The sequence below is a fragment of the Bufo gargarizans genome, chromosome 5 (genome assembly GCF_014858855.1).
Source record: "Bufo gargarizans isolate SCDJY-AF-19 chromosome 5, ASM1485885v1, whole genome shotgun sequence".
In the NCBI taxonomy this organism is placed as follows: domain Eukaryota; kingdom Metazoa; phylum Chordata; class Amphibia; order Anura; family Bufonidae; genus Bufo; species Bufo gargarizans.
The window spans coordinates 134519411-134546093 of NC_058084.1; the positions used below are offsets into that span (position 1 = coordinate 134519411).

The 26683-nt window shown below is 44.5% G+C and overlaps 1 protein-coding gene across 1 annotated transcript in view; it reads left to right on the forward strand.

The window, feature by feature from the left end:
- Window positions 1–26683, forward strand: part of NPC1 (NPC intracellular cholesterol transporter 1) — a 71230-nt gene that overhangs the window by 5429 nt on the left and 39118 nt on the right. The window contains exons 2-11 of the mRNA XM_044294482.1: window positions 13842–13964; window positions 14988–15094; window positions 17327–17502; window positions 19275–19442; window positions 20758–21007; window positions 22453–22529; window positions 23364–23734; window positions 25085–25311; window positions 25431–25531; window positions 26350–26452. Of these exons, the coding sequence (XP_044150417.1) occupies window positions 13842–13964; window positions 14988–15094; window positions 17327–17502; window positions 19275–19442; window positions 20758–21007; window positions 22453–22529; window positions 23364–23734; window positions 25085–25311; window positions 25431–25531; window positions 26350–26452 (1703 nt within the window). The remainder of the gene's footprint in view (window positions 1–13841; window positions 13965–14987; window positions 15095–17326; window positions 17503–19274; window positions 19443–20757; window positions 21008–22452; window positions 22530–23363; window positions 23735–25084; window positions 25312–25430; window positions 25532–26349; window positions 26453–26683) is intronic.

Sequence of the window (26683 nt, forward strand, 5' to 3'; positions counted from 1 at the left end):
GCTGTGATTCGGCCGGACAAAAAAACATTGCATGCAACGTTTTTTTAGTCTGGCTGACATTTGGAACAGATCAGGCTGCTGGATCTAATTACTGGAGATGTGATTGAGGCCTAATGTCTTCTGGCACGCCTGCATAAGTGCTAGTGGCAAACTGACGGCACTGCACCGCTAGCACGCTTGTAGGCGTAGAGGAATATTTCGGCTGGGTTTGGACACATGTTTCAGTTTTTCTAGGACAGGGATCAGCAACCTCCGACACTCCAGCTGCTGTGAAACTACGACTCCCAGCATGCTCCATTCACTCCTTTGGGAGTTCTGAGAACAGCCAAGGAGTTGTGCATGCTGGGAGTCGTAGTTTCACCATAGCTGGAGTGCCGAAGGTTGCTGATCCTTGTTCTAGGCTTTCCCAACATTTTCTATTGCAATAAGGGCAAAGGGATCATGCACACAAACATATCTTTTTCTGTGTCCATTTCGTTTTTCTTGTGGCCCGTATGCGGAACCATTCACTTTAATGGTGCTGTAAAAAAACAGAAATGACTCCTTGTGCATTCCGCGTCTTGCTATTGTCAGCATTACGGACAAGGCTAGGACTGTTCTATTAGGGGCCCGCTGTTCCTTTCCGCAAAATACGGAATCCACATGGCTGGAGTCTGTCTTTTGTGGACTGCTAAACGTTCAACGGTCGCGTGCATAAGCCCTAAGGCGGAGTTCACATCTGCCTTGAGCTTTCCATTCTTCTGATCAGTTGTGCTCAGTTTGCATCAGTTCTGGTCAGTTCCATCAGACCACAGTAGGAAAATGTAGCCATATAAGGGCTTTCTTTTTTCTTTTTTTGCAATACTAGTGCCCCCAGCTGTTGCAAAACTACAACTCCCAGCATGCCCAGACAGCCAATTTTTACTGCTTTGCACTCCTAAATAAAAAAATAAAAATAAAGGTTTTTGCATCTCTGCATCCCCTAAAGGGGTTGTCACTTCAGCAAATGGCATTTATCATGTAGAGAAAGTTAATACAAGGCACTTACTAATGTATTGTTATTGTCCATATTGGCTCCTTTGCTGGCTGGATTCATTTAGTAGCAAAAATCAGAACAGGCTCAGAAATAAATGACCTCAGATGCTTAAATTTGGGCCCCTGACTGAACCCTAAATTAAAGGGAACCTGTCGTCACCTTTATGCTGCCCATACTAACGGCAGAACAAAGTAGAGACAGGTGAGTTGATTGCTTGTAAGTGGTTGCTGAGAACCAACCTCACAATTATTGCAGACTGGGCCTGGAAAAGAGTCCCGGCCACCTGAGAAGGGTCCTGGTTATTCCTGCTCTCCTGCCCACCTGCTGATGACTGACATCTTCTACCTAGTTTTCTCCCTTTCTCTGTAGGAGAGAACTGCCAATCAGCAGATGGACGGGGAGAGCAGGAGATTATGTATCACCAGGACTCTTCTCAGGTAGACTGGACTCTTCTCCAGGCCTGGGCTGCAATGATTATGTTGCTGGTTCTCGGCAACCACTTACCTTTAACTGATTAGTGACACTCCGCTGACATCAGCATTTCTGTCACTACTTTATACTGCTCAGTGAGATCAGCATAAAGTTGATGACGGGTTCCCTTTAAATATGAGCTGCAGACCAGGCTGCTGATCAAATGAGTATGAAGGACCTCATCAGTTCCCTCAGATGGTGAAGGAATGGTTTCATAATGTCCCATCAGCCGTTTCTGCAAGAAATAAGCCACCACGTAGGCCCCTTTCACACGGGCGAGTATTCCGCGCGGATGCGATGCGTGAGTTGAACGCATTGCACCCGCACTGAATACCGACCCATTCATTTCTATGGGGCTGTTCACATGAGTGGTGATTTTCACGCATCACTTGTGCGTTGCGTGAAAATCGCAGCATGCTCTATATTCTGCGTTTTTCACGTAACGCAGGCCCCATAGAAATGAATAGGGTTGCGTGAAAATCGCAAGCATCCGCAAGCAAGTGCAGATGCGGTGCGATTTTCGCGCACGGTTGCTAGGAGACGATCGGGATGGAGACCTGATCATTATTATTTTCCCTTATAACGATGTTAATAGCAATAGCAAATAAAATAATAGCATTCTGAATACAGAATGCATAGTAAAATAGCGCTGGAGGGGTTAAAAATAAATAATTAAACTCGCCTTAAACTCACCTTAATCCACTTGCTCGCGTAGCCGGCATCTCCTTCTGTCTTTATCTTAGCTCTGTGTAGCTACAGGACCTGTGGTGACGTCACTCCAGTCATCACATGATCCATCACATGATCTTTTACCATGGTGATGGTTCATGTGATGACCGGAGTGACTTCACCATGGTAAAAGATCATGTGATGGATCATGTGATGACTGGAGTGACGTCACCACAGGTCCTGTAGCTACACAAAGCTAAGATAAAGACAGAAGGAGATGCCGGCTACGCGAGCAAGTGGATTAAGGGGAGTTAAATCATTTTTTATTTTATTTTTTAACCCCTCCAGCGCTATTTTACTATACATTCTGTATTCAGAATGCAATTATTTTCCCTTAGAACTATGTTATAAGGGAAAATAATATAATCTACAGAACACCGATCCCAAACCCGAACTTCTGTGAAGAGGTTCGGGTTTGGGTACCAAACATGCGCGATTTTTCTCACGCGAGTGCAAAGCGCATTACAATGTTTTGCACTCGCGCAGAAAAATCGCGTGTGTTCCCGCAACGCACCCGCACATTTTCCCGCAACGCCCGTCTGAAAGAGGCCTTAGGGTTTCTGCCGGTCGCTGTTTGCCTTCCCCATTGAAATAAACATGCATGCTCAGCCGATCAGTCCAGTTTTTTTTTTTTTTTTTTTTTTTTAATGGAGCTGAGGGAAGTTGCTATCAGTTTGGTGCAGTGAGGCAGTACACAGTTAATACTACAGCATGAGCTGCTATTTGTAATGTGAGGACACTGAGATGAATATCCCTGCTGACTGTCATGTGCCTGGCAGTCACTGCTGACTCTTACAGGACCGTGACTCAGTGAGACCGTGTTTGTGCCCTTCACCACTCTTCGAGACGTGGTCTGATGTTTCATTAGCTGGCTTTTATCCATTTATCTACTGAATTTACTTGGGGTACTTTCACACTAGCGTTTTTCTTTTCCGATATTTAGTTCCGTCCTGAATACCGGAAAAAAACCTGATCAGTTTTATCCTAATGCATTCTGACTGAAGAGCAATCCGTTCAGTATGTATCAGTTCAGTCCTTCTTGCGGTATATGGCCGGAGAAAATACCGTAGCATGCTGCCGTATATGGCCGGAGAAAATACTGCAGCATGCTGCGGTATTTTCTCCGTCCAAAATTCCCGAACACTTGCCGGAATGCTGCATCCGGCATTATTTTTCATTGAAATGCATTAATGCCTGATCCGGCCCCGAGTGTAACAAATGTCGGGAAGGGGAGGGATACAGCTGCGTTAGAATAGAAATCTGTGTAGCGGATTCCTTCTGAGGGGTCGTGCTGCCCAGAGAGTAGTCCATGCGATCGGCAAGAAGCAACGGACGGTACCTTTTACGTCACCGGGAGTCAGAGCGTTTTTGGCTGGCTTTCCTCACAAGGACGTTCTGTAATGAATAGTCAGCCTTGGTTTCTATATCGGCTGCGGCGTGCGTCTACGTGGCTTATAGTACATCCCAGGACACAAGGTTAGGTTTCTGCCTAAGGCAGAGCTCTAGCTGTTGATACGTTGTTCTGTATTGGTACATTGTAACATCTTTAAAGGGAATCTGTCACCTGGATATCAGCAAACGTCTGTCCTTGCAGCACTTCGGACCTTCTTTCCATATGTTTTCTTTTTCCTTGGAGCTCGCTTTTATAGCTTCATAAAAATCCACTTTTATCCTTATGCTAACGAGGCATTAAGGTGCCCAGAGAGACGTTATTGTCATTCAAAAGGTGCCCAAGCCCGCCTCTCTCTCCTCTCATACACTACGCCCCCAGCATTGCCATCACTCCCCACCCCCCGGCTACGTTGCCAGTAGCCGATAACCCCGCCCTTTCCCTTCAGCATCACCAACAGGCGCAGTGCCGAACAGTGCTGGTGCCTACGCTCTTCCAGTTTAACTGAGGGCATCAGCTTCAGCTGTTTTACTGGGCATGCCCCGAAAACGTCACTAGGCAATAAAAACTCCATTGAAGGGTTTTTATGGGATCATCAAAAACTTGGCCAAGGGTGGAGATGCAATAAAATAATAAAAGGCCCATTACTCACCTGATAAATCCCCTGTTGTTCCAGCGCTGCCGCTCCCAGTGTTTGTTGATGTACTGCAGCAATGATTTTGTCCATTTACCCAGGTGACTGCTGCAGCCACTCGCTGTCCTCAGCAGTCCTGTGCCGTACACAGCTGAGGCCAGTGATTGGCTACAGTGGTCATGTGAGAGCACAGTAATCGTGGCGCTGGACCAACAGGGGTTTCTTTTTCAAGTGAGTGATGGGTCTTGTTGTTTTTATTATTTACCTCATTCCCCTTTTAAAGGGGTTGTCCATTTATTTTACATGAATTTCCTATCCTCAGGCTATGCCATCAATATCAGATTGGCAGGGGTCCGACTCTTCACATCCTCTCCGTTCTGTCACCAGACCTACACAACTGTGTCCATGGTGTGGTGGATGGAGCTGGTTACCCCAGTGCTGCAGTCCCCAGCCACGTCCACCTCACAATGGACGGACCTGTATAGTCCTGACACTGGAGCTGAATGCGTAGTGTCTGACCCCTGCCGATCTCATATTGATGGCCTGTCCCGAGATTATATGTCCTGAGATCAGCCCATCAATGTAAAAGGAGACAAAAGACCAAATGTAATGATCCAGACGTAAAAGGAAGATCAGAGCAACATCTGTCCATAGGATGTTCTCGGGCAGAGCTGAACGGGCTTTGTGAAGATCCCGCATGTTTGCTGTACAGGGATGGCACTTGTTGTTCATGGGCATTGCCACTGCCTCTTCACTATTCTACACAGGTGAAGACCATAGGGGTACAGCTAGACAGCGATTTTTGGGTGTCACTGTGTAGTAGGGCGTGGCAGCGTGCGCATTCGGGACATTGCGCGGCCCGGAGAAAATCTTTAGTCTTCTGCGCAAGCGCGGCCCGGCCGGATTCGACAGAGGTGGCTGTAACCAGTGGAGACTAAAGACAACAATCAGGTAAGAGGGGACTTATTTTCTCAAAAAGGGTGGGAATTGGGTAATAAAATGTATTTACAAAAATGATCACTGTCAAATCATTAACAGATTTAACAGTGGTCATTGTGATGGGATACCCCTTTAAGTTTACCTGCACCTGGGTGTGGGCTGTCCTGCAGATTTCTGTCTGTGTAGCGGGGCCTGCCTTAGGAATTAATAGGGTCATAGTGCAACTCCTGTGTTGGATTTTTATGGGTGATTTGCGTGTTGCTGTCACAGCAAATGTACAGGTCACTCTGCAACCCCTTTCATTCCTATGGCAACCCTTCTACACTGCGATCTTTGGCCACCCAACAACTGTCGTAGCCAAAATTGCAGTGTAGACCTACCCTAAAAGTGAGGTTTTAATCCTTCATGTTGACGCTGAGTGCTTTTCTTTGTCTTTCATACCTTCTACTTGGGGCTTTGGAACATCCACCTGTGATGGGGAGAGCTGTATCTCGCATTTTCTGGTCTGTGCCTGTGTTGCCGTTTGTTGGAATAGTAAAAAAAATTGTAATTAGTTAAAGTGTCTGGTGTTAATGCGGTGTTCTGAGCTTTTTCTTTAACTGATCACCTATCCTATGGAACGAAATGAAACTTCCTATGTGTGAATGTAATGAACATACATGTAAGTGATTACAATATTAGAGCGAAAGGATACGTTTATTGGGGAAAACTGTACAACAAAGGATTTTCTAGCACCCTGTTGGGCCTCCTCAAGCCTGGATACAGGATGAGATATGGCTGGGTATACAGGTTCCATATGGTATCCTGTGGCACATTTGCACAGATGTTGCATTTGGACCTATAGATCCTGCACACTCATAGGTTGCTGAAGTTGGCATCCCGCTGGCCCTATAAATGCTCGATTGGCGATAAATCTGGTGACCAAGGTGTTGCAATATGCAGAGACATTCCTGGGAAATCCTTTCTGTGTGTGGGTGAACATTAGGGCTCATGCACATGAACGTATTTTCCTTGCGTGTCCGTTACAGTTTTTTTTTTTTTGTTGTTGCAAAAAAATGGAAGGTACTCCTTGTGGATTCAGTTTCCGTATGTCCTTATTTCTGTTCTGCAAAAAATAGAACATGTCCCATTATTGTCCGCAATACGGACAAGGATAGTACTGTTCTATTAGCCGTTCCTTTCCGCAAAATACGGAATGCACACGGACCTCATCCGTTTTTTTTTGTGGACTGCAAAATGCATACGGTTGTGTGCATGAGGCCTTATCCTGCTGAAAAATGCCAGTAGGAAGCCCTGCCATGAGAGGAACACATGTGGTCGCAGGATGTTCTGCACATATCGCTGATCTTTAGTGTCCCTCGTATCACTGCTAGGGATGACGGACTGTCGTATACAGTGGCTTCCCAGGTCGTCACACCTGCAGAGCCTGGATTCGTCTCTAAAGACAATACGTTTCCAGTCCGTAGCAGTCCAGGTTTCTCGTTCGTGACACCACTACAAACTAAGGTGATGGTGGCTGGCTGTCAGTAGCAGGACACATATATTGAGCGACGTGACAACAAATTTCCTTCTGCTAAGCACCTGGATATGGTGGATGGTGGGCAACAAAACTGTGGAAGATGATTGTGCTTGTCGCCAGATTAAACGGTCCTCTCTACTGGTGGGCTGTCCGGAGCCTGTTCACCGTGTGTGGATGCCCTCACATAACCGCTGCCCGAACACCTCCTAAGGTGTCTAACCCGGCACTTAGGGCAGTAAGACTACCTCTATGCCATACACAGTGGGCAAAACCTTCCCCTCCGTTTGTTTTGGGTGTCTTCCAGGGATACAGGGTCTCTGTTCTAATGATTAGTAGGGGCCCCAGCGGTAGGACCCCCACTGATCTAATTGTTATCTCCTATCCTGTAGAAGCGTTCAGGTGTCCGCCTGCTGAGCGGAGCGGAGGACAGACGGAGCCATACTGATGCATTCTGAGCGGATCCGTATCCACTCAGAATGCATTAGGGCTGGACGGATCAGTTCGGGGACGCTTGTGAGAGCCTTCAAACGGAACTCACAAGCGGAGCCCCGAACGCAAGTGTGAAAGTAGCCTAAGCCTTCCAGCAATGAAGTGGTGGAACACTGTGTGGTGTATATTACCACAACACTAATAATTGAATATACCAAATATTTGAAAACGCACATATATAGACCAGCAGCCAAGGGGGAACACCAACCCCGAGAGGAAGCGAGGCGAAACGTGCGTCGGGGTTGGTGTACCCCCTTGGCTCCTGGTCTGTATGTGTCTCTGTCCTTTTTATGCTATTTTGCAAAACTGTTTGTAACCCTTTTATTGCCTTGTCTTGCTTGGACTATGTATTATGACTCATGTTAAGCTCTTTTCTGCTGAGATTCTTTGCAATGACTGACAGGCATTACATTTGTGGTATTGTGCAATATGTTTGTAGAAACATGGAGGATTAGGCGTAGTTCCAAATATCTTGACACCTTAGTGTCGAGCGCTATATATGTTGCACATTCCTTTGAGTCTTGAATATGCCGGCCGGTTCTGGCTGGAGGGGGGGGGGGGGGATCATTTCTGTCACAGCGCTGTCCCGTATTGCTGCTGGTCTATAAATTACGTTAGATATTATGTGTTGACATTTTAGCAATAAAGGATGAAGTTACATTACAGGTGTGCTTTCAAATATTTGGTGAGTACACTGTGTATTGTGCAGATTCTACTCTTGCCTATACCGTAGCTATATTGTAGAGTGACCTAAACAGATAAACTATAGCTGTTAGGAAACTGGTCTACTCTGACAACTAGTGACGTAGAGGTCGCAATAACGCCTGTACAAGAGTCATAGTCGCCATTTTACTCCCTGGAAAAAGTCTAAGGCCTCCTGCACACGAACGTGTGTGGATCCGCAGTACACGGGCGCCGTTCCGTGGGCATTCCCCATCACGGATGCGGACCCATTCACTTCAATGGGTCCGGAGATGCAGAACGGAAACCCACGGAAGCACTACGGAGTGTTTCCGTGGGGTTTCGTCCTGTACTTCCATTCCGCAAAAATACAGTATATGTCCTATCTTTTTGCGGAATGGGCGGATCGCTTAAAGTGAATGGGTCTGCGATCCGCTGTGGCTGCTCCACGGTCGGTGTTCGTGCATCGGCCATGGGGCGCACATGTTTGTGTGCAGGAGGCCTAAGGTGTACCAATATGCCTTAGACTTTTCCCCCACATTCATCAGTGCAGTGAACGGTGCGGGAAGAGCAGCGATACTGCCTGCGCCTGAAATAACCAATAGCAAAGTTCCTTACAGCAAGGAGCTTTGTTATTGGTTGGTATAGGTGCACGCCAGAGCGATACAGGTCCGGCGGCAGGGAAAGCCGGCAGAGCTGGACGGAAGAGGGGCCGACTTCTGGGGTGGCTGTTGTAAGGAGAGCGGGGGTAGCTGCCCAAAGACCTTGGGGAAACTTGACAGGGCCGCTGGAGAGGTAAGGAACGGCAGACTGGACTCTTGTGACGGGTCACTGGAGACCCTGCTCCCCCTTCTCCTGTCACCCCTCTAGTGACCCTGCTCCCCCCTCCTGTCACCCCACAGGGAAGAAGCTGAACAGACTCCACCGACTATGATGGGATCCGTTCAGTTTCCATTCGAGATCCTGTCTTTTTACCGGACACAAAAGTGCTGCATATAAGGTTTTTTTTGTCTGACCTTTCAACAGAATCTGCAACAGAGGCCCCAAACGCAGCCTCCAACGCAGATTTGAACAAGTGTAGGCCTACGTATTATGTATTTGAATTACTGCAACTTTCATACTCCTCGGGTAAAAATACTCCTCAAAATGGTCAGAGGAGTATTTTTACTCTTCTGCAAAAAACGTAGTGCGACCTCTGTAGTGACGTCATCGTGTACGGTGCCAGCCTGTGTCAGGACTGTGCATATAGATCAGGTTGCTGTTGTGATTGTCAAATCTTATCTCCTAGATAAATCCTAGCCAGGTTTACCCCGCAGCCGGAAATGAGTCTGGCTTACATCACTGTGTAGACTGCTTTTTATACTCCGTTATAATTGTGGGACACCGTTGTGCGCTGTACTCGGCCCTAGCATTACCTCAGTAAGTGCACCCTAGATAGTGTGTCCCATCTGTTTTCCTTCCACTTTCCTGTTTGTGAGAAAGGACATTCCACTACCTTAGTAGACCCCACAGATCCCCTACTTGCAGAGTAGTCACAGGACCGCCCCTCCCTTACACTTGGCTAATAGCCTTAGCAACCCCTACCTTCATCATAGTAATAAAGAAGCTTCCCCCCCAGCTCCAGTCCTCAGGGCCCACCTGCCAGTCATGTCGAGCAGGTGATATAATTAGTGTCAATACATCAGGACTCGATCATGCCCTGCAGGTAGGGCCTGAGGGCTGGAGTTGAGGAACACTGCCCTAGCTGAATCACCTCCTCCCGACGACAATAAGTCGCGCGACAGGGCACAACTACACTGCAACATATGTCGCGCGACAATTTTTATAATGGTAGTCTATGGTGTCGCACTGCGACATGCTGTGACTGCGACGCGACAGTCGCAGAAAAATCTATACATTTTTGTGACTGTCGCAGTGCGACACCATAGACTATCATTATAAAAATTGTCTCCCAATATTGGTGCGATAAAATGTTGCGCAACAATTGTTGTGTAGACCTAGCCTTAGCTACAGCAGTGCTTCTCCCTAGTCCACCCCCTCCTAGTGTTCATGAGGTCTGCCACCCCCAGTAGTCGGAGCAAGGCTGTGTCCTCTTACACAGTAGTCATAGTAGGTCTCCCTCTCGCTCCCGCCTAGAAGTCACATCGAGGCCTCTACAATTTTTACACCTTGCGCAAGCCTGCGATAGCCACCCAGTTAGAGGTGGACACTTCCCCATACAGTGACACTTGTCCCAATGACTGCTGATAAGTCACTGGGTAACTTACAGGATACCGTATTGCCTCAGCCTTTACCAAGCACGTACTCGCGTTTTGTCTTTCCGTTTCTGAGATCTGTTCAGGGCTCTCACAAGAGGTCCAAAACAGATCAGCATGCATTCTGAATGGAAAAGGATCCGCTCAGAATGCATCAGTTTGTATCAGTTCCGTCTCCATTCCGCATTGCAGCCTTTTGGTGTCCGTGTGATGAAACTGAGCCAAACAGATCCGTCTTGGCACACAATGTTAGTCAATGGGGACGGATCCGTTTTCTACGACACAATCTGGCACAATAGAAAACTGATCCGCCCTCCACTGACTTTCAGTGGTGCTCAAGACGGATCCGTTTTGAACGGATGCAGATGTTTGTATTATCTGAACGGATCCATGACGGATCCGCACCAAACGCGAGTGTGAAAGTAGCTTAAGTTGATCATGCTTGGAACAATGGGGGTAACACCTACTGTACCTTTACTCGTACTCGCTGACACTCCTAACTGTGTAGATTAAGAAACTAAAAAGCTTATAAAATATTAAAATGTGCTTTTTTGTACTAATCTTGTACAGTAGTATCCCAGTAGGGCCACACATTGCTGGGGTTCACGGTCCTCCTCCATGGTGGGTTTCCATCTGCTGCGGTCCTGTGCATGGCACTTGTATATGCTTCTTCTATTTGTGTGGTTTTCCTCTTGGTGTTTAGTCTCCTCTCAAACATGAAAAATCGCTTGGGTTACATGACTTCCTATGGCACTGGCACGCAGGCCTCTTTCTCTGAAACCACTATTATGAGGAACACAGTAGTGGCATATCTTCTCTTGTCCTATATGGCTTGCTCACCTCCTCAGAGACGCCGGTATCATCTGACCTCATACACTATTTGTTGAGCTGAGCAGAAATTAGACTAGTGAAAACCACATGGGTGAGACAGTGCTGGCACGTCCCCTGATTGTCACATGCACAGCGTTAGCCTGCTCTTACATTGCCTCTTTGTTCTACACCACCATTAGTAGTATGATGCTGTCTTTTATTATATATATATATATTTTGCTTATAAACCAGTGACTTCTATACTTATAGGGAATTTGAAGCATAGGCATGTGTCCTTAAATAAACCTGTTAATTTTCCCCCCCCCCATTTTTATGAGTATTCCAACCAAAAGCATTCAGTTGATCAATGCTAGATCCAATAACTGATACCTCCACTAGTCACTATAACAATGGACCTCGGTCCACCTATTCCAACCACTAACCAAGGTGCAAGACCATGGCTAGGTGGACTTCGAATGCAGTGGAGGTTGAGCATGCACCCCCAGCTGATCCCAAATTTTTCGATGATCCCTTTCTCTGTCAACGCTATTGATTATTTTAAATGTGTCCTGTGACTGTGGTGGCTTTGACCACAAACCTGCCATGGCACTTCTGTATAAAGCTATTTTGAGCTGTCTTCACACCATGTAGATGGATATGCTATGGAGTTGTCATCTGGGTTTCACCTGTTTTTCGTGTTGGAGCTGGAAGAACAAATAGAGGGTAACTTAAAGTTGTTTCATCATAAGGCTTCTGTGGATTGTCCATCAAGCGAGTAGAAAAGGAAGGCATTGAGACCGGGATCTCGGAGTGGCTTCTTGGGGTCCGTATTCACCAGCCTTTTGGTAATGTCCCTGTTCATTAGACTTTGGACAACAGAACAAGACTTGATCGGTACATGAAGCCCAGAGACTGAACCAGCTCTCCATTACTGTGTCTTCTACTTCCACATGATGTCCATGCTGTGCTAGATTTGTCGTCACACCCTCGCAGCCAGTTTTGTCATTTTGTGATTGGCCCCCCCCATGTTTAATTCCCGCCTTCCAACTTTATTTTGCCGTATCGGGGGATGGTTTTTTGTATGGGACAACGTGTATTTTTTTTTTTTATGTCACAATTTTTGGGTACCTATAATATATTAATAAAAGGAGTGTTCCTTCCCGGCAATCGTCTGCTCATCAGCGGAGACCGATGCTATTACATGCAGCGATCTCCTCCACAGTATCACTAAAGCCAATGCTCTTCCCCATACAGAATCACTGTTTTCCGTCAGCAGAATGTGTTTAGACGGCACGATCTGCTGCCGGCAAACAGCAATTTAGGGTTGTTTTGCTCATTCATTGGGTAATCAGTGCTTTTTACACTGCCAGATAATCGCTAATGAGCATTCCTATGTGTAAGGGGCCCTTTGATCAGAGGGACAGTTGTCTTTCCTTTCTTTGAACAATGTACAAATATCATTTCACCTCAAGTAACTGGGAGATAATTTGCTAGGCTGAGAACCTGGAGATTGGTCTTATTTTTTTTTTTTTTTCTTTTTTTCTCCAGACAAGTCAGTTTTATCTGAATGTTTACATGCGGGTTTGTTAGACCTTGGGAGAACTGATAGTTGTGGATTGTTTGGGTTCAGAAGTCCAGTTGTCTTTATCAAGCGTGGGATGATGGCTAACCTAGATAAATGTGCGTGTCTCCGCAGAAAGTTGTTGTCCTCCTTAATTGCCTCCGAATGACCATTTACCATCTCAGGATATGTGATACTGTCTGATTGGCGAGGATCTGACTCCATTCTAAATGTCCCGCAGTCCCATAGAGTTTGAATGGAGCGGCAGTGGGCATTCTTCATTCATACGGGCCCTACACCGCCTGTTGTGAATGGTGGGTGATAAGTTGTCAATCTGGGACAACCTCTTTAGCCCCTACATACACTTGGCTAACATCTGTTTTTCCCAACTTTCCCATATACATGCATGTGACATCTGCTGTTGGCGGGGGGGGGGGCAGGGCGCTGCTGTATACATTGGCTAAGGCAACATGAAGCACCATTGAGGAGACATAACTTCTCAAATAAATTTTTCAGATTAAGTGGCCTATGTTGTCCTAAAAGCTGTTTTACCCATGAAACTGTGTCCATCAACAATTTTTAATTGTTAGGCCTCATGCGTACGACTATGTATTTTGCGGTCTGAAAAAAACGGATCCGTAAAAAATAGAGGATGTCCCGTGTGCATTCCGTATTTTGTGGAACGGAACAGCTGGCCCTTAATAGAACAGTACTAGCCTTGTCCGTAATAGGACATGTCCTATTTTTATTTTTTATTTTTTGTGGAACGGACATATGGAAACGGAATGCACACTGAGTAACTTCCGTGTTTTTTTGCAGACCCATTGAAATGAATGGTTCCGTATACGGTCTGCCATAAAAAACAAAGGAACGGACACGGAAAGAAAATACATTTGTGTGCATAAGGCCTTAAAGGCATGTTCCTAGACTTTAATACTGATGACCTATTCTTAATGTGCTTGTTCTGGCTCACCACGGCCCCTGCAGACAGCTGATCAGCGAGGGTGCCGGACGTCAAACCCTTGCTGCTCTTACATTGATGACTTATCCTAAGATTAATCCTGGACTAGTCCTTCAATACCTTCTCAGTTGCAGCCACTTGGCTATCAATTTGAAAACCCCACTACATTTATCTCACCGTGGATTGTCGACCTGTGTAAAGGGGTCTTTAGCCTTAGATGGTGGGGCACCACCACCGAAATTTGCAGACTCTGCTACCTAACATTTACCAGTGTTGATAAGTTTCTTTGCTTATGGCATGAGACATGAGAACCTGCTTGATTTAAACTTCTGGTGTGGGTTAGACGAATTCAATTAGAAAAAAAGGTATTGTTTTTCTGTATTGTAGGTATCTTCCCAACATTGTGTCTGGTATGGAGAGTGTGGAGAAGCATCAGAGGGCAAAAGGTACAACTGCGAATACCTTGGACCTCCAATACCCCTTCCTGAGGATGGTCATGATCTACTCCAGGTATGCTATCACATCATATACCCTCATGGCCTTGGTCGGTCCGTGTTTATTGGGTGTCTGAATATGCGCTCAGATCCAACATAGAGGGGTTAAATGGCTCAATTTAAGTATATTCTGAGAATAAATTAACAACCCGGCATTACCAGTTGGGGATGTGTCCCTGCACACTCTGATTGTCCAGTCAGTCCTGACAGTATCACACCCCTTTGACTATGAGAATGGTAACTCGCAGTTTTTAATTTATTCATACATTTCTAGGAGGAATAAGCAAAGAGAAAAGATGTCCCTGCGTTGTTATCTCATAGGGTATAGCAGTATGTTGGGAGGTGACCGGTTTCCTTTAAGCGTGTCTATCAGGTGGATAGAATAGGCTGCAGTTTTCGTAGACGGTCCTTACCAGTTGATAGAGTTGTGCTGGAGAAATCGCCGACTTCCAGAGAGGTAAACTGGTAGTGATGCCTCTTTTTCTACGTGGGGAATTTGTTACCTGCAGACTTCATCTAAAGGCCTCATGCACACGACCGTGCCGTTTTTTTGCGGTCCACAAACCGGCGGATCCGCAAAAAAACGGAAGGCGCCCGTGTTTCCTTCTGCAATTTGCGGAACAGAATGGGCGCCGGAAATATAAATGCCTATTCTTGTCCGCAAAGCGCGGACAAGAATAGGACATGTTATTTTTTTTTTTTGCGGGGCCACGGATGCAGACAGCACACGGAGTGCTGTCCGCATCTTTTGCGGCCCCATTAAAATGAATGGGTTCGCATCCTAGCTGCCAAAACGGTGGCTCGGGTGCGGACCCAAACAACGGTCGTGTGTATGAGGCCTAAGAGTTGCACAGATCTGTCGGCTGCTCCTACTTGTTTAAGAGCAAAGAGTAAATTGTAACCGGCGTCATCTATAGAGCGTCTTCTGCTATGTGTAATGGATGTATGTGCAGGCTTTACTGTGACCATATACACCAATAAACAATCAGTCATTTGCTGGCATTGACTGTTCACGTCAATTTTTCTCCATATTTTGCAGCAACTGTGTCCATCCTTATACTATGGAAATGTCAGCGTGTGCTGCGATGTACAGCAGCTGCACACTCTGAACAGCAACCTGCAGCTCCCCTTACAGTTCTTGTCCAGGTAAGTGGCCTCTCAGACCGTAGTATACCAGAACCTCCTAGTACAAGTCTAATTAGTGGAGCTTTGGAGTATTTTTCTATAGGCAATAAGAGGATTATTTACAGTACTTGACGTAGAATCACTACCTTCAAATACGTGATTTCACTTCCGTATTCTGCTTTGCTTTATGTGTGGGTCAGTGCAGTTCCAAGATTGTATATTTTAAATCAGCGACTGTGTTTCTGTTCCTTCATAAAAGAAAAAAAACGAAGCCGTAAAACTGATCGACAGATGTAAATGGAACGTCATATCTATGTTATTCATTGACCACCGTGTTAGACGTTGGTCTATCTCACACATTGATGGCATATGTCAGATAGGTGCACCTATTTCTAGATCGGGGCCTCAAAGTAAAATGCACTGCGCATGCGCGAAGTGCTCTCTATTCACTTCTTCTATGGGAGTTCTGAAAAGAGCCAAGTGAGCGGTCTGAGCAATTCCTGGAACTCCCATGGAAGTGAATATAGTGCACACTGAGCAAGCGCCGCCCACCCTTCCATTCACCTGTATGGGCGCTCTTCTATTTTCATCACTCCCATAGAAGTGAAGGTAGGGTAGCCACACTTGCGTAGTGTGCCCTCGTTCACTTTAGGGGCCCCGCTGTAGAGAAAGGTGCAGGTCACAGAGGTGGGACCCACACATATCTGACATTAAAACATCCAATAAATACCCCAACCATGGGATGATTACTTTCAAGTAATGGAAGCCTATGGCAATACTACTCTTAATATATAACCTACACAGAAATGCCAGACCGCTTATGCTGATTTAAATACTTTATTACAAAAAAATCACAATGTCACAAATAGAATGCATACATGATTAAAAGAATTGGTACAGGAGATAAAACCGACGACATCACTGGAGGAAACATACAGTGGACGCAAGTCCCATTAATCCTAACATGGCTATTTGTTAAAGTGCATGTATAATGTACGATTAAACATAGGACCATTACCCAAACTGTGTCTCCTCCAGGATGGCGCCAACCCCAACGCGCGTTTCGGCGTACGTTCGTCTGGTACGCCGAAGTGCATTATACATGCACTTTAACAAATAGCCATGCTAGGATTAATGGGGCTTGTGTCCACTGTATGTTTCCTCCAGTGATGTCGTCGGTTTTATCTCCTGTACCAATTCTTTTAATCATGTATGCATTCTATTTGTGACATTAATTGTGATTTTTTGTAATAAAGTATTTAATCAGCATAAGCGGTCTGGCATTTCTGTGTAGGTTATACATATCTGACATTGATGGCATATCGTAGCATAATTCCACCAATGTGTGAGATGGACCAACCCATTTAATACGCACGAGGCCAGGACAATGAGCTTTACTGCACAAGCACTGAGAATAAACTGAATGGCACAGGCATGGGATTCTAGGATTCCGTATTGTAGGTTGGCCGCTTTGATACCTAATACCTATGTCTCGGGTAAATATGCATATTCACACTAATAAAAGCACCATAAATGGTCACACTGCTCTCTCCAGACCCTACCTAGTTCTGTCAGCAGTTAAGCATGTTCAAAACTGATGACGGACTCCCTTTTAAGTAACCTTCTTAATCGTGAAGAACAAAAGCTACTCCATGTGGACAGTTCAGCGGGACTCGGGTCTATACATAGGTCCCTGTCTTATGGTCTGTGCAATGTACGGGATACAGAAAGGGTGTCCCCGCTGCAGCCGTGTCAAATACCAACAGTTTGTGAAATTTGTAATTGGAAAGCCCTTGTGTCCGTCACAAATAAGAGGGCTTTAAAAAGAAAGGGTAAAAACCTGAAGTGGTTATACTCATGCACTATATAATACAATTTTATTTTATTTTACTGTTATGTGAATGAATTTTACGGTTCATTCACTGACCGTGTATGTTTTGTGGTACACAAAGTGCAGATTCGCAAAAAGTGGATCCGGTCCGTATGCGTTCCGCATTTTATGGACCAGCACAGCCATATGATAGAAATGCCTATTCATGTCCGCAATTGCGGACAAGATTAGGACATGCACCATTTATTTATTTTTTTGCCCTGGAACGGAAGTACCAATGCGTCTTTTGTAGCCCCACTGAAATGAGTGGATCCTCATCCATTCAGCAAAATTGCTGAATGGATGCGGACTCCTAAATACGGTTGTGTGAATCTACCTAAAAAAATTAAAATAAATCTTACATCCAATATTTTGTTTTTCAGGTGTCCCTCTTGCTTCTATAATTTAATGACTTTGTTTTGTGAACTGACCTGTAGTCCTCGACAGTCAGAGTTTCTGAATGTTACAGAAACTGAATACTATAACAGCACAGATCCACAAAAAGGGAACGCGAGCATTACAGCCATGGAGTATTACATTGGGGACACATTTGCAAATGGTAAGTAAAGCAATCGGGTACAGCCTCAGATTTCACTACTCTTTTATGTACCTGCCTGTAAAGTGTAGGTGGGAATTTCTCCATTCACAAATGAGTAAATACATAAAATTGTATTATTAAGAGATCATAGAGGGAAGTCACCATGAGCACATGGATACTAGTAGGGGAAATGAGTGGCTGCTTCCACCTTCCAGACCCGGCTGATTAACTCGGAAGGCTTCTTTCTCAGTTGGGACTTTTAAAAGAGGTTGTCAGTTTTAAGAACATTGGCTAACACCAGGAAATATAAAGTAATCATTAATCGCCAGTGAAATCTTTCGCCACCATCAGTATGATGGCGGCGTGTATATCATTCATTTGACCATTCATTAGCCTCAAGGATGTTGCTTAGATGTATGGCCCATGACAACCAAGGCCAGTGATGTACATGATGTCATCGCTCAAGGACCAGCAGAGCTGTGGGGGTTTAATGGGTCTGCTGTAATGGTTACTATTTTATTTTAATAACTTATGATACTTTCCACCTTTTTTAGCTTAATCTTTTTTTTAAATCCAAGACAATCCCTTGATTATCATTCTGAATTATCCATTGTTCTATCATGTAATCCTGTAAGGATGGAATTTGTAATCACAAACATGACCCCTTTCTGTAAATGTTATTTACTTTAACTTTTAAAGTTTTTATGTTAAACTTTATGATTTTTTTATTTTTTATTTTTTTCATTTTTCATACTATTATCTGTGGTCTCTTGAGCCTCATAATAGGCTAATACTTTCTGTTCTGTACAGATCACCTTTTAGAAGTCATCTCATAATCATCACAGGCCAGATGACAATTGCTGATAACACACACCGTTCGCAATAGATGACAGTCGAAGCTCGCCTGCACAATGACCTGTGCACTACTCGCAGAGATTATCTAGAACTCTTCCTTAGGCCTCATGCACATGGCCGTTGTGCAATTGGGGACTGCAATGCACGGGCAATGTCCTTGCCGCGGCCGGGACGGATCTAGACTCATTCAACTTAAATGGGTCCGTGATCCGTCCGTAGGAGTTAGCACTTCGTAGGAGTTACGCACCGCAGCTACGGATTGCGTACCCATTCAAGTGAATTGGTCCGCATCCGTGATGCAGGGAGCACACGGCCGGTGCCCACATATTTTGAACCCTCTGTTTGCGGAGTGCAATACGGCCGGGCAACAACTACGTGCATGAGGCCTTATAAAGTCCATGTGACTGCAGTAAAATTTATATCCGATTGCTGTAAACAGCAGCTTAGACCCCATAATTATGTGCAAAAAATTGATTTAGAAAATCGGAAAATAAAGACCGATTTAGAAAAATAGAATATCTTTCACTACCTGGTATTAGTTAAAAAAAAATAAAAGATACATTCCTTTTTTTTGAAAAAAACAAAACAATTTGATACATATGCAAATTAACCTGAGATGAGTCCTGTCCCTGACTCATCTCATATACAGGTATACAGGACTCATCTCAGGTTAATTTGCATATGTATCAAATAGTTTTTTACACAATAAAAGCACACAGAGCTATAGGGACTGGGTATTGCGGATGTGCTAGCGGCCATCTAGCAGCCCATGTCCTCAGCTCTATACACAAAATCCAGGCGACAGGTTCCCTTTTTTTAAGTATGAGATGCCAAAAAATGGTACTTATCTTCTAAAAGCTCAGCATGCCATCTTCACATGTTTCAGTGTTCAGCTGTGTGGGTTATTTATCTCTGTCCCTTTTTGTAATGTTTTTCAGCCATGTACAATGCTTGTAAAGACGTGGAAGCCCCATCAAGTAATGTGAAAGCCTTGAGTTTAATGTGCGGGAAAGAAGCAAAAGACTGTAACGCTACAAACTGGATCCAGTACATGTTTAACAAGGACAATGAACAGATTCCTTTTACCATCACTCCCATATTTTCCGGTACAGCATTTCTTGTATTTGCATTGATTTCATTCCTGCTTTTATGAAGTCTTTCTTGTGCCTAAGGCCTCTTTCACACGTGCGTGTGACTGCGATTGCGTTGCTTTTTTCAATTTTTATTGCGCGTGATAAACTGAATGTGGTACCCAGACCCGAACTTCTTCACTGAAGTTCAGGTTTGGGTTAGGTGGTGTGTAGATGTTGTTATTTTCCCTTATAACATGGTTATAAGGGAAAATAATAGCATTCTTAATACAGAATGCTTAGTAAAATGTTGCTTGAGGGGTTAAAAAATAAATAAAAAATTAACCCTCATTATCCACTTGATCGCACAGCCGACATCATCTTCTTTCAGGACCTGCAAAAGGACCTTTAATGATCCTCTGTCTTCATTCAGCAGGACCTGAAAATGTCATACATTGGTGTAATTGTGATTGTTTTTCAATTTAATTAAAAAAATGATCTAATTATGAGTTATACCATTGCTAATACCTCCTCAACCAGCTGATATCTGTGCGGGAGACATTCAGCAAGTTTTTTTTGTTCTTGTAGCGCCACCACAGGAGAAAATTAAGCATTACACAGTTCTTAAAAATCACTGGACTGTCTGTAATGTATGGACCTGACAGTCCTCCAGAGAGATCCGCTAGCTGATTGGTGGAGGACTAGATCACTCTGAATTCCCTAGTGCAGGGATGGCCAACCTGTGGCTCTCCAGCTGTTGTAAAACTACAACTCCCACCATGCTTTGCTGTAGACTGATGGCTATAGGCAGTGTGGGCATGTTGGGAGTTGTAGTTTTGCAACAGCTGGAGAGCCTCAGGTTGGCCATCCCTGCCCTAGTGCATTGACAATGGGAATTCAAAATCGCTCAGCTCCTTTAAAGAAATAATGCAGAAAATGCACAAAAAAATATATATGTATATCCCAAGCCCTCCGATCCATATTTGCCTCGTTTCCTCTCAATCCTATTTTGTCTGATATTACCATTAAAATTAGAAATATATAAAGAAGTATTCTTTGTGTCCCAGGAGGTCACCTATATCCCCGTCCTGTGACCAGCTTCAAGACAAGTGGCTGGAGCCAGGAGTCTCCTTCCCCGGCCCTGTCTGCAGTAGACAAGTCCTGCCCCCTTGGCTAAGCCTCACCCTATTAAACCGCCATTATAAACAGATACAAGGCTTCAAGAAACAGATTTCCCACTATTGCCTTTTATAGCCTTTAGCCTCCGATATACTAATATATGTCCAGTCTAACATGGAGTATTTTAACTGAAGCATGTGGAAATCCAGACTGTATTGTTTTGCAATTGCAGATGAGTCCCTCCGCCAAATGATTCCCATGAATAATGCAACAAAAGGATGCAATGAGCCAGTGGATGACGATGATGTCCCTTGCAGCTGCCAAGACTGCACACTGGTTTGTGGGGAAAAACCTGTACCTCCTCCACCTCCGAAGCCATGGCTGATTTTGGGATTTGATGCAATGGCCGTCATCATGTGGATAGTCTATGTCATCTTTTTACTGCTTTTCAGTGCAGTTGTCATTGGAGCTTGGTGCTACAGGTACACGTACTATCTCTGGGTTGGCTTTACCATTGGGGTCAGTCATTTACCCTGTGATCCACTTGAATTTATTCTTATTGACCCAAACATGGTAGCTGTAGATACATTTTTCTTGTATTTTCTCTCCTTCCTTTGATATTATTTTATGAAATAGTATAAAAATAGGCTTTATAATTTCAGTGGAGACCTTCCCTTAAAGGGGTTCTGCAGTTTGTTTAAACTGATGATCTATCCTCTGGATAGATCATCGGCATCTGATCGGCGGGGGTCACCTGGGACCCCTGCCGATTAGCTGTTTCAGAAGGCATCGGCGCTCCTGGACCGCCTTCTCTAACAGCTGATCGGCAGGGGTCCCGGGTGTCGGACCTCCGCCGATCAAATGCTGATGATCTATCCAGAGGATAGATCAATCAGTTTAAACAAACTGCAGAACCCCTTTAATTTTATTCATGTTTTATTTCTTGTTAAAATGGCAAAGCAAAATACCATGCCTTATCAGACAAGTATTACAATTTTGTAGTGCAGCAGAACTGTAATGGGGTTGAACCCCCCTCCCTCCAGGTAAAATCAACTAAGGCCCAGAATGTGTTTGATGGCCACTCACCTGTTCATCGGTGCTCCTTTCTAGCTCTGATGGAGCCATCGCTTATACTTAGTCTCCTGTCAGTCGTCACTTGCACTACTACAATTCATCGGGCACATGTCGCTGAGGGACCTTCAGCGCTGGATTAGAGTGCAGTGAAGAGGTGATTGGGTTTCTTTTTTTGTTTTTCAATGCATTCCGTGTCTTATGGACCCTTTACATTGGCCGACGATCAGTACAGTTATCGGGAAGGAGCATTCTAATTGTATTGTGTAAAGGTGTGCCAATCACTTGATGAACGCATTGTCGATGCAGTCCTCATGCAGCAGAGGTGATATCAGCCTGTGAATGCAGCTCTCACTCCGCTCATGATCAGGGAGTTATCAGGAACATTCCCAATAATATATCATTCCCAATAATATATCTTGCACAGTCGGCCCGTGTAAAAGGGCCTTTACTAGGATTTTTACCTTGGGGGGGGGGGGGGGTTGGGCAATCCCTTTAATGTGGTTGTCCTGTAAGTGCAGAAAACGCAGCTACTGCCTGGAGTGGATATACCAAACACAGCCCCGAGTCCTACTTTTGTGGAGCCTGCAGATAGGGATCAAGGGGTATGCTTGACTATATGCTCAGGTCCTGGGCATTGGTTGTCTTGGTTGTCCACCCTGTAAACCTGGAACCGTTGAATGTATGTTTGATGGGAAGCATATAAGACGTTGGGGCTGGTTTGGGCACCTCCACCCTTGAAAGCAGCTACCTTTTCAGCTTTTGCTAAGAGTATGGTATTGCATCAATGTTAAAAAAAAAATCTATTCAGCATGGTCATCTTAAGCCAGATTTTCATTTATCCTTTGTATTACAGGAAAAAGAATATTGTTTCAGAATACGCCCCCATTGACAGCACTTTAGCCTATTCAGTTAACTCCACCCCTATAGCAGGTATGACTACATTGTAGAGCTCTAATACTAACGTATTGGTCAGCGTGATCAGAGGCTTATAAATGTCAAGGCACATATGCTACCCCATGAGTCATAAAATTCCTTACTGCTGGATAATTGTATACCTAACTGCATTAATTGCTACCCAGATGTAGAAAATAGGCCAGTTGTGTATGATTAAAGTTTTTTTTAGATCGTTAAAGGGGTTGTGCAGCAATTTATATTGATGACCTATCCTCATCGATATCTGATCGGCGGGGGTCCAATCGGCTGTTTCCCAGGGAGGTGGCACTCCATATGAGCACTGCTTCCTGGTCTTTACACTACACGTTATCTCCTGTGGAGCAGCGGCAAAGTGTAATTACAAGTAGTCGCTCCATTCAAGTGGATGGAGCGAGTGCTCGTCATTACACTGCGCTTCCGATGCGAAGTGCAGCGTAATGAACAGGATGGCGCGCTCGCATGGCGCACCGCCTCCTCTTCAAACAGCTGATTTAGAGTGGATGCCAGGTGTCGGACACCTGCCGATCAGATATTGATGAACTAGCTTGAGGTTAGGTCATCAATATAAATCCCTGCACAACCCCTTTAACCTATATCCTAAGAAAATGCAGTAAAAGTTTGAACAGTGGGGGTCTGACCATCGCGGCTTGTGTCTTCCACTAATTTTCAATGCCATATTCCTCTTAGATTAGTATTGTGTGCCCTCCTCTCCCTCTACTAACGTGTTTTAATGAAAAATGTATTTTCTACTGTTATATGGACTTTGCATTCTATATTATTACAGCAAAAATGTATTAAAAGTCGTGCTATAAATCTGTTGTGTTGACGCAGGTGAGGCTTCGCGCTGTGACAGAATTGGAGAGCGGCTCGAGAACTGTCTGCGAGTAGCTTTTACAAAATGGGGATCCTTCTGTGTCCGCAACCCCTGGATAGTCATCTTCTTCTCCCTTGTTGTAATTGCTGTGTGCTGCGCTGGGCTGAAGTATATGCGTATTACTACAGACCCCGTGGAGCTGTGGTCTGATCCGCACAGTCAGGCTCGGAGAGAGAAGGATTACTTTGACACACACTTTGGACCTTTTTACCGCACAGAGCAGCTCATCATCACAGCTCCCTACAGTAAGGGAGAAGTGTATTCCCCATATCCTTCAGGAGATGATGTGCCATTTGGACCTCCGTTAACCTTTGACATTCTGTCCCAGGTAAAGGATTTATTTTCTTGCCAAAATGATTTTTTACACTTTCAGATGCTGAGAAAAGCTTGATAACTGGTGGCCGATATTCATTAAAAACAACAATTTTATTTTCCCCTCCCCCATGGCTGCACCCATGCGAGGAGGACCTCCCATGGGTGCCGTCATGGGTATCGAGAAACAATTACCGTTAAGCAATTATTATTTTCCATGCTGTTTCCGAGCATGTTTTCCTATAACTGCATGTGGTTTTCCTGGGTTTTTCCAGGTGGACGTGTGTCCCTGCAAGGTCTTGCACTGTCCAGTCACTGCTGCCAGTGTCGGACTCTGCAGGGACACACCCCAACAGGCAATATCCGGCTGCTGATTCATTACTGAACCTGTAGTAGCAATAACTGAGGAATAGAACAAGTTGTAAGAAAAGATGCTCCAGAATTGACATTCCATTGAGAATGTAAGTAGTTATTAAAGCTGACAGGTCAGGAATAGTGACGGTCCTCTTAAAGAGAGTTTCAGGGCATCTGACCCCCAAAAAAAAAATCTGGTTTTCCACCTGTAAAGCACAGACCTGATTATATCCATTGTGCACATAATAACTATTATAATCCAGAAGAACCAGTATGTGTGTTACTTCCCTGGCATAAATGTAAGCTGTCTGATCATTGGAGCTCATGAAAGATTTGTAATTTTATATAATTGATATGAAAGGCAGCAGACATATTTATTGACGACCAAATAGATTGTTTTGTTTTGCACATATATCATAGTTCATTCTTTGTGCAGTATGTTTTTGTGGTGACCTTACTTGCTGGGCACATGTGGCATGAGCGCCTGGAAGGCTCCTGGCACATACACTGCCCTTCATTTAGCCAGTGGAGACCAACAGTTAGGGCCTAAGTTGTGTTAATCTAATACTGCATTTTATTTTATTTTTGCCATTTCTTTCGATAGGATGGGAAGACTGTTTGGCTGCATTTGTACTTAACTTTATTATTAAAGGTGTTTTTAGGATAGGTCATCAATATGAGATTGGCAGAGATGCGACTTTCAGCAACCCTGCTGATCAGCCGTATGAAGAGGCTGCGGTCTTCCTAGGCCATATGACGTTAGGTTCACCTGGCCTAGGCGCAGCTCACTCCTGTTCAAGTGAATGGGGCTGAGCTGCAATACCAGGCGCAGCTGCTATCTAATGGACAGCACTGTGCGGAGGCCGCAGCATTCACCAGATCGGTGGGAGTGCCAGGAGTCGGACCCCTGCCAATCTCATATTGATGACCCATCTATCTTAAGGAGTCAATATGAAAATACTTGAGAACCCCTTTAATAACGTTACTGACCTTTTCTACTTTCCTCCTCCAGGTTATGACTCTACAAAATGCCATTGAAGACTTAACTGCTGAATATCAAAATGAGACTGTGATGCTGAAAGACATCTGCCTGACTCCTCTGGCTCCATATAATAATAATTGTACCATCTTCAGTGTCCTGAACTATTTCCAGAACAGCTATTCAGTACTGAACCATTCTGTCAGCGATGACTTCTTTGTCATGGCGGACTACCACACCCATTTCTTATACTGTGTGCAGTAAGTTATAAACATAGGCTGGCTTATTGGGCTATTGGGATTATTATTATTATTTTTTCTACATATAAAGTAGATAACACAATGACTTGTTTTAACTACTCCCTCCCAAATCTTTACAGATCTCCCACATCGCTAAATGATACGTCGCCCCTTCATGATCCATGCCTGGGTACATTTGGTGGGCCAGTCTTCCCTTGGCTTGTGCTTGGAGGCTATGATGGTATGATGAATGTGTTATATGATTTTCTATGCACATTTGAATGTGTTCATATGTATGTTTGTGTGCTCGGTTTCCAATTAAGTGAAGTGATCTATAACTAGATGGCACGGAGGCATAGAATGGCTTACCTTAGTCTCCTCAGTAGAAATGTGTATCGGTGTCATTAGCTTTACCGATTGACAGCTTAGTTCTGGTAGGTGGGCCCAGCTCTGGAATATTATAGACTCCAGGCTCGCAGCGTGCACAGAATTCCTGAGTGCACTACAACTACTAAGATCAAACTTCCCAAAAAATGTAATTGTTTTATTGTTTTTATATGTACGGGGCCACTAAACTCCATGCTTCTCTCAAAGATGGCATTGTGAACCAGGAGAGGGCACCAGACAGCATGTGCCGACAAGGGTCTATCCAGGTTAGGCCGTATTCACACCTGCTAACAAAGTCAAAATCTCTCTGGAAAATCCATATATTTAATTGTGAATTACCTGTGTATGTGTACAAACTGAAACACCGCTAGGGGCCGTTCACACAGTGGGTTTTAACAGTGAAATTTTGGCGTAGAAAGCCCAGCTAAATTCTTTGATGAAATCCCTTTGGCAGCCGCGTAGCTTCTGCCTCCCATACATTTCAATAGAAGGCAGAGCTGAGGATTGTGGAGCAGCGGTTTAAAAACATGGCCGTGCTGAGAACGGACGTGTCCTGAATAGGAGGCAGAAACCACCAGTGAAACTTCAGTGCTGGTGTCCACGCCAAAGTACCACGACAAAACATGCACATCTAGTTTCAGAAAAGACTTTAATGACAATAATTTCTTGCAGGAGAGCATTACAACAACGCTACGGCCCTCGTGATTACTTTCCCTGTGAACAACTTCCACAATGACACAGAGAAAATCAATAAAGCCAAAGCCTGGGAGAAAGAGTACGTATATTCTATGTCTTATGTCGTGTCATTGACCTGGAGTCCACTCGTGAGGCTGTGGAACATATAAAAAAACATGAAACCACAGTAGGAAAGCGGAAGTGTGTGTGTGTGTGTGTGTGTGTGTATGTCTATAATATAATAATAATAATATATAATTTATACACAGATAGAGATGGGGATATATATATATATATTAGTGTAAATATTTACTCTTTTTTCTCGCCCAAT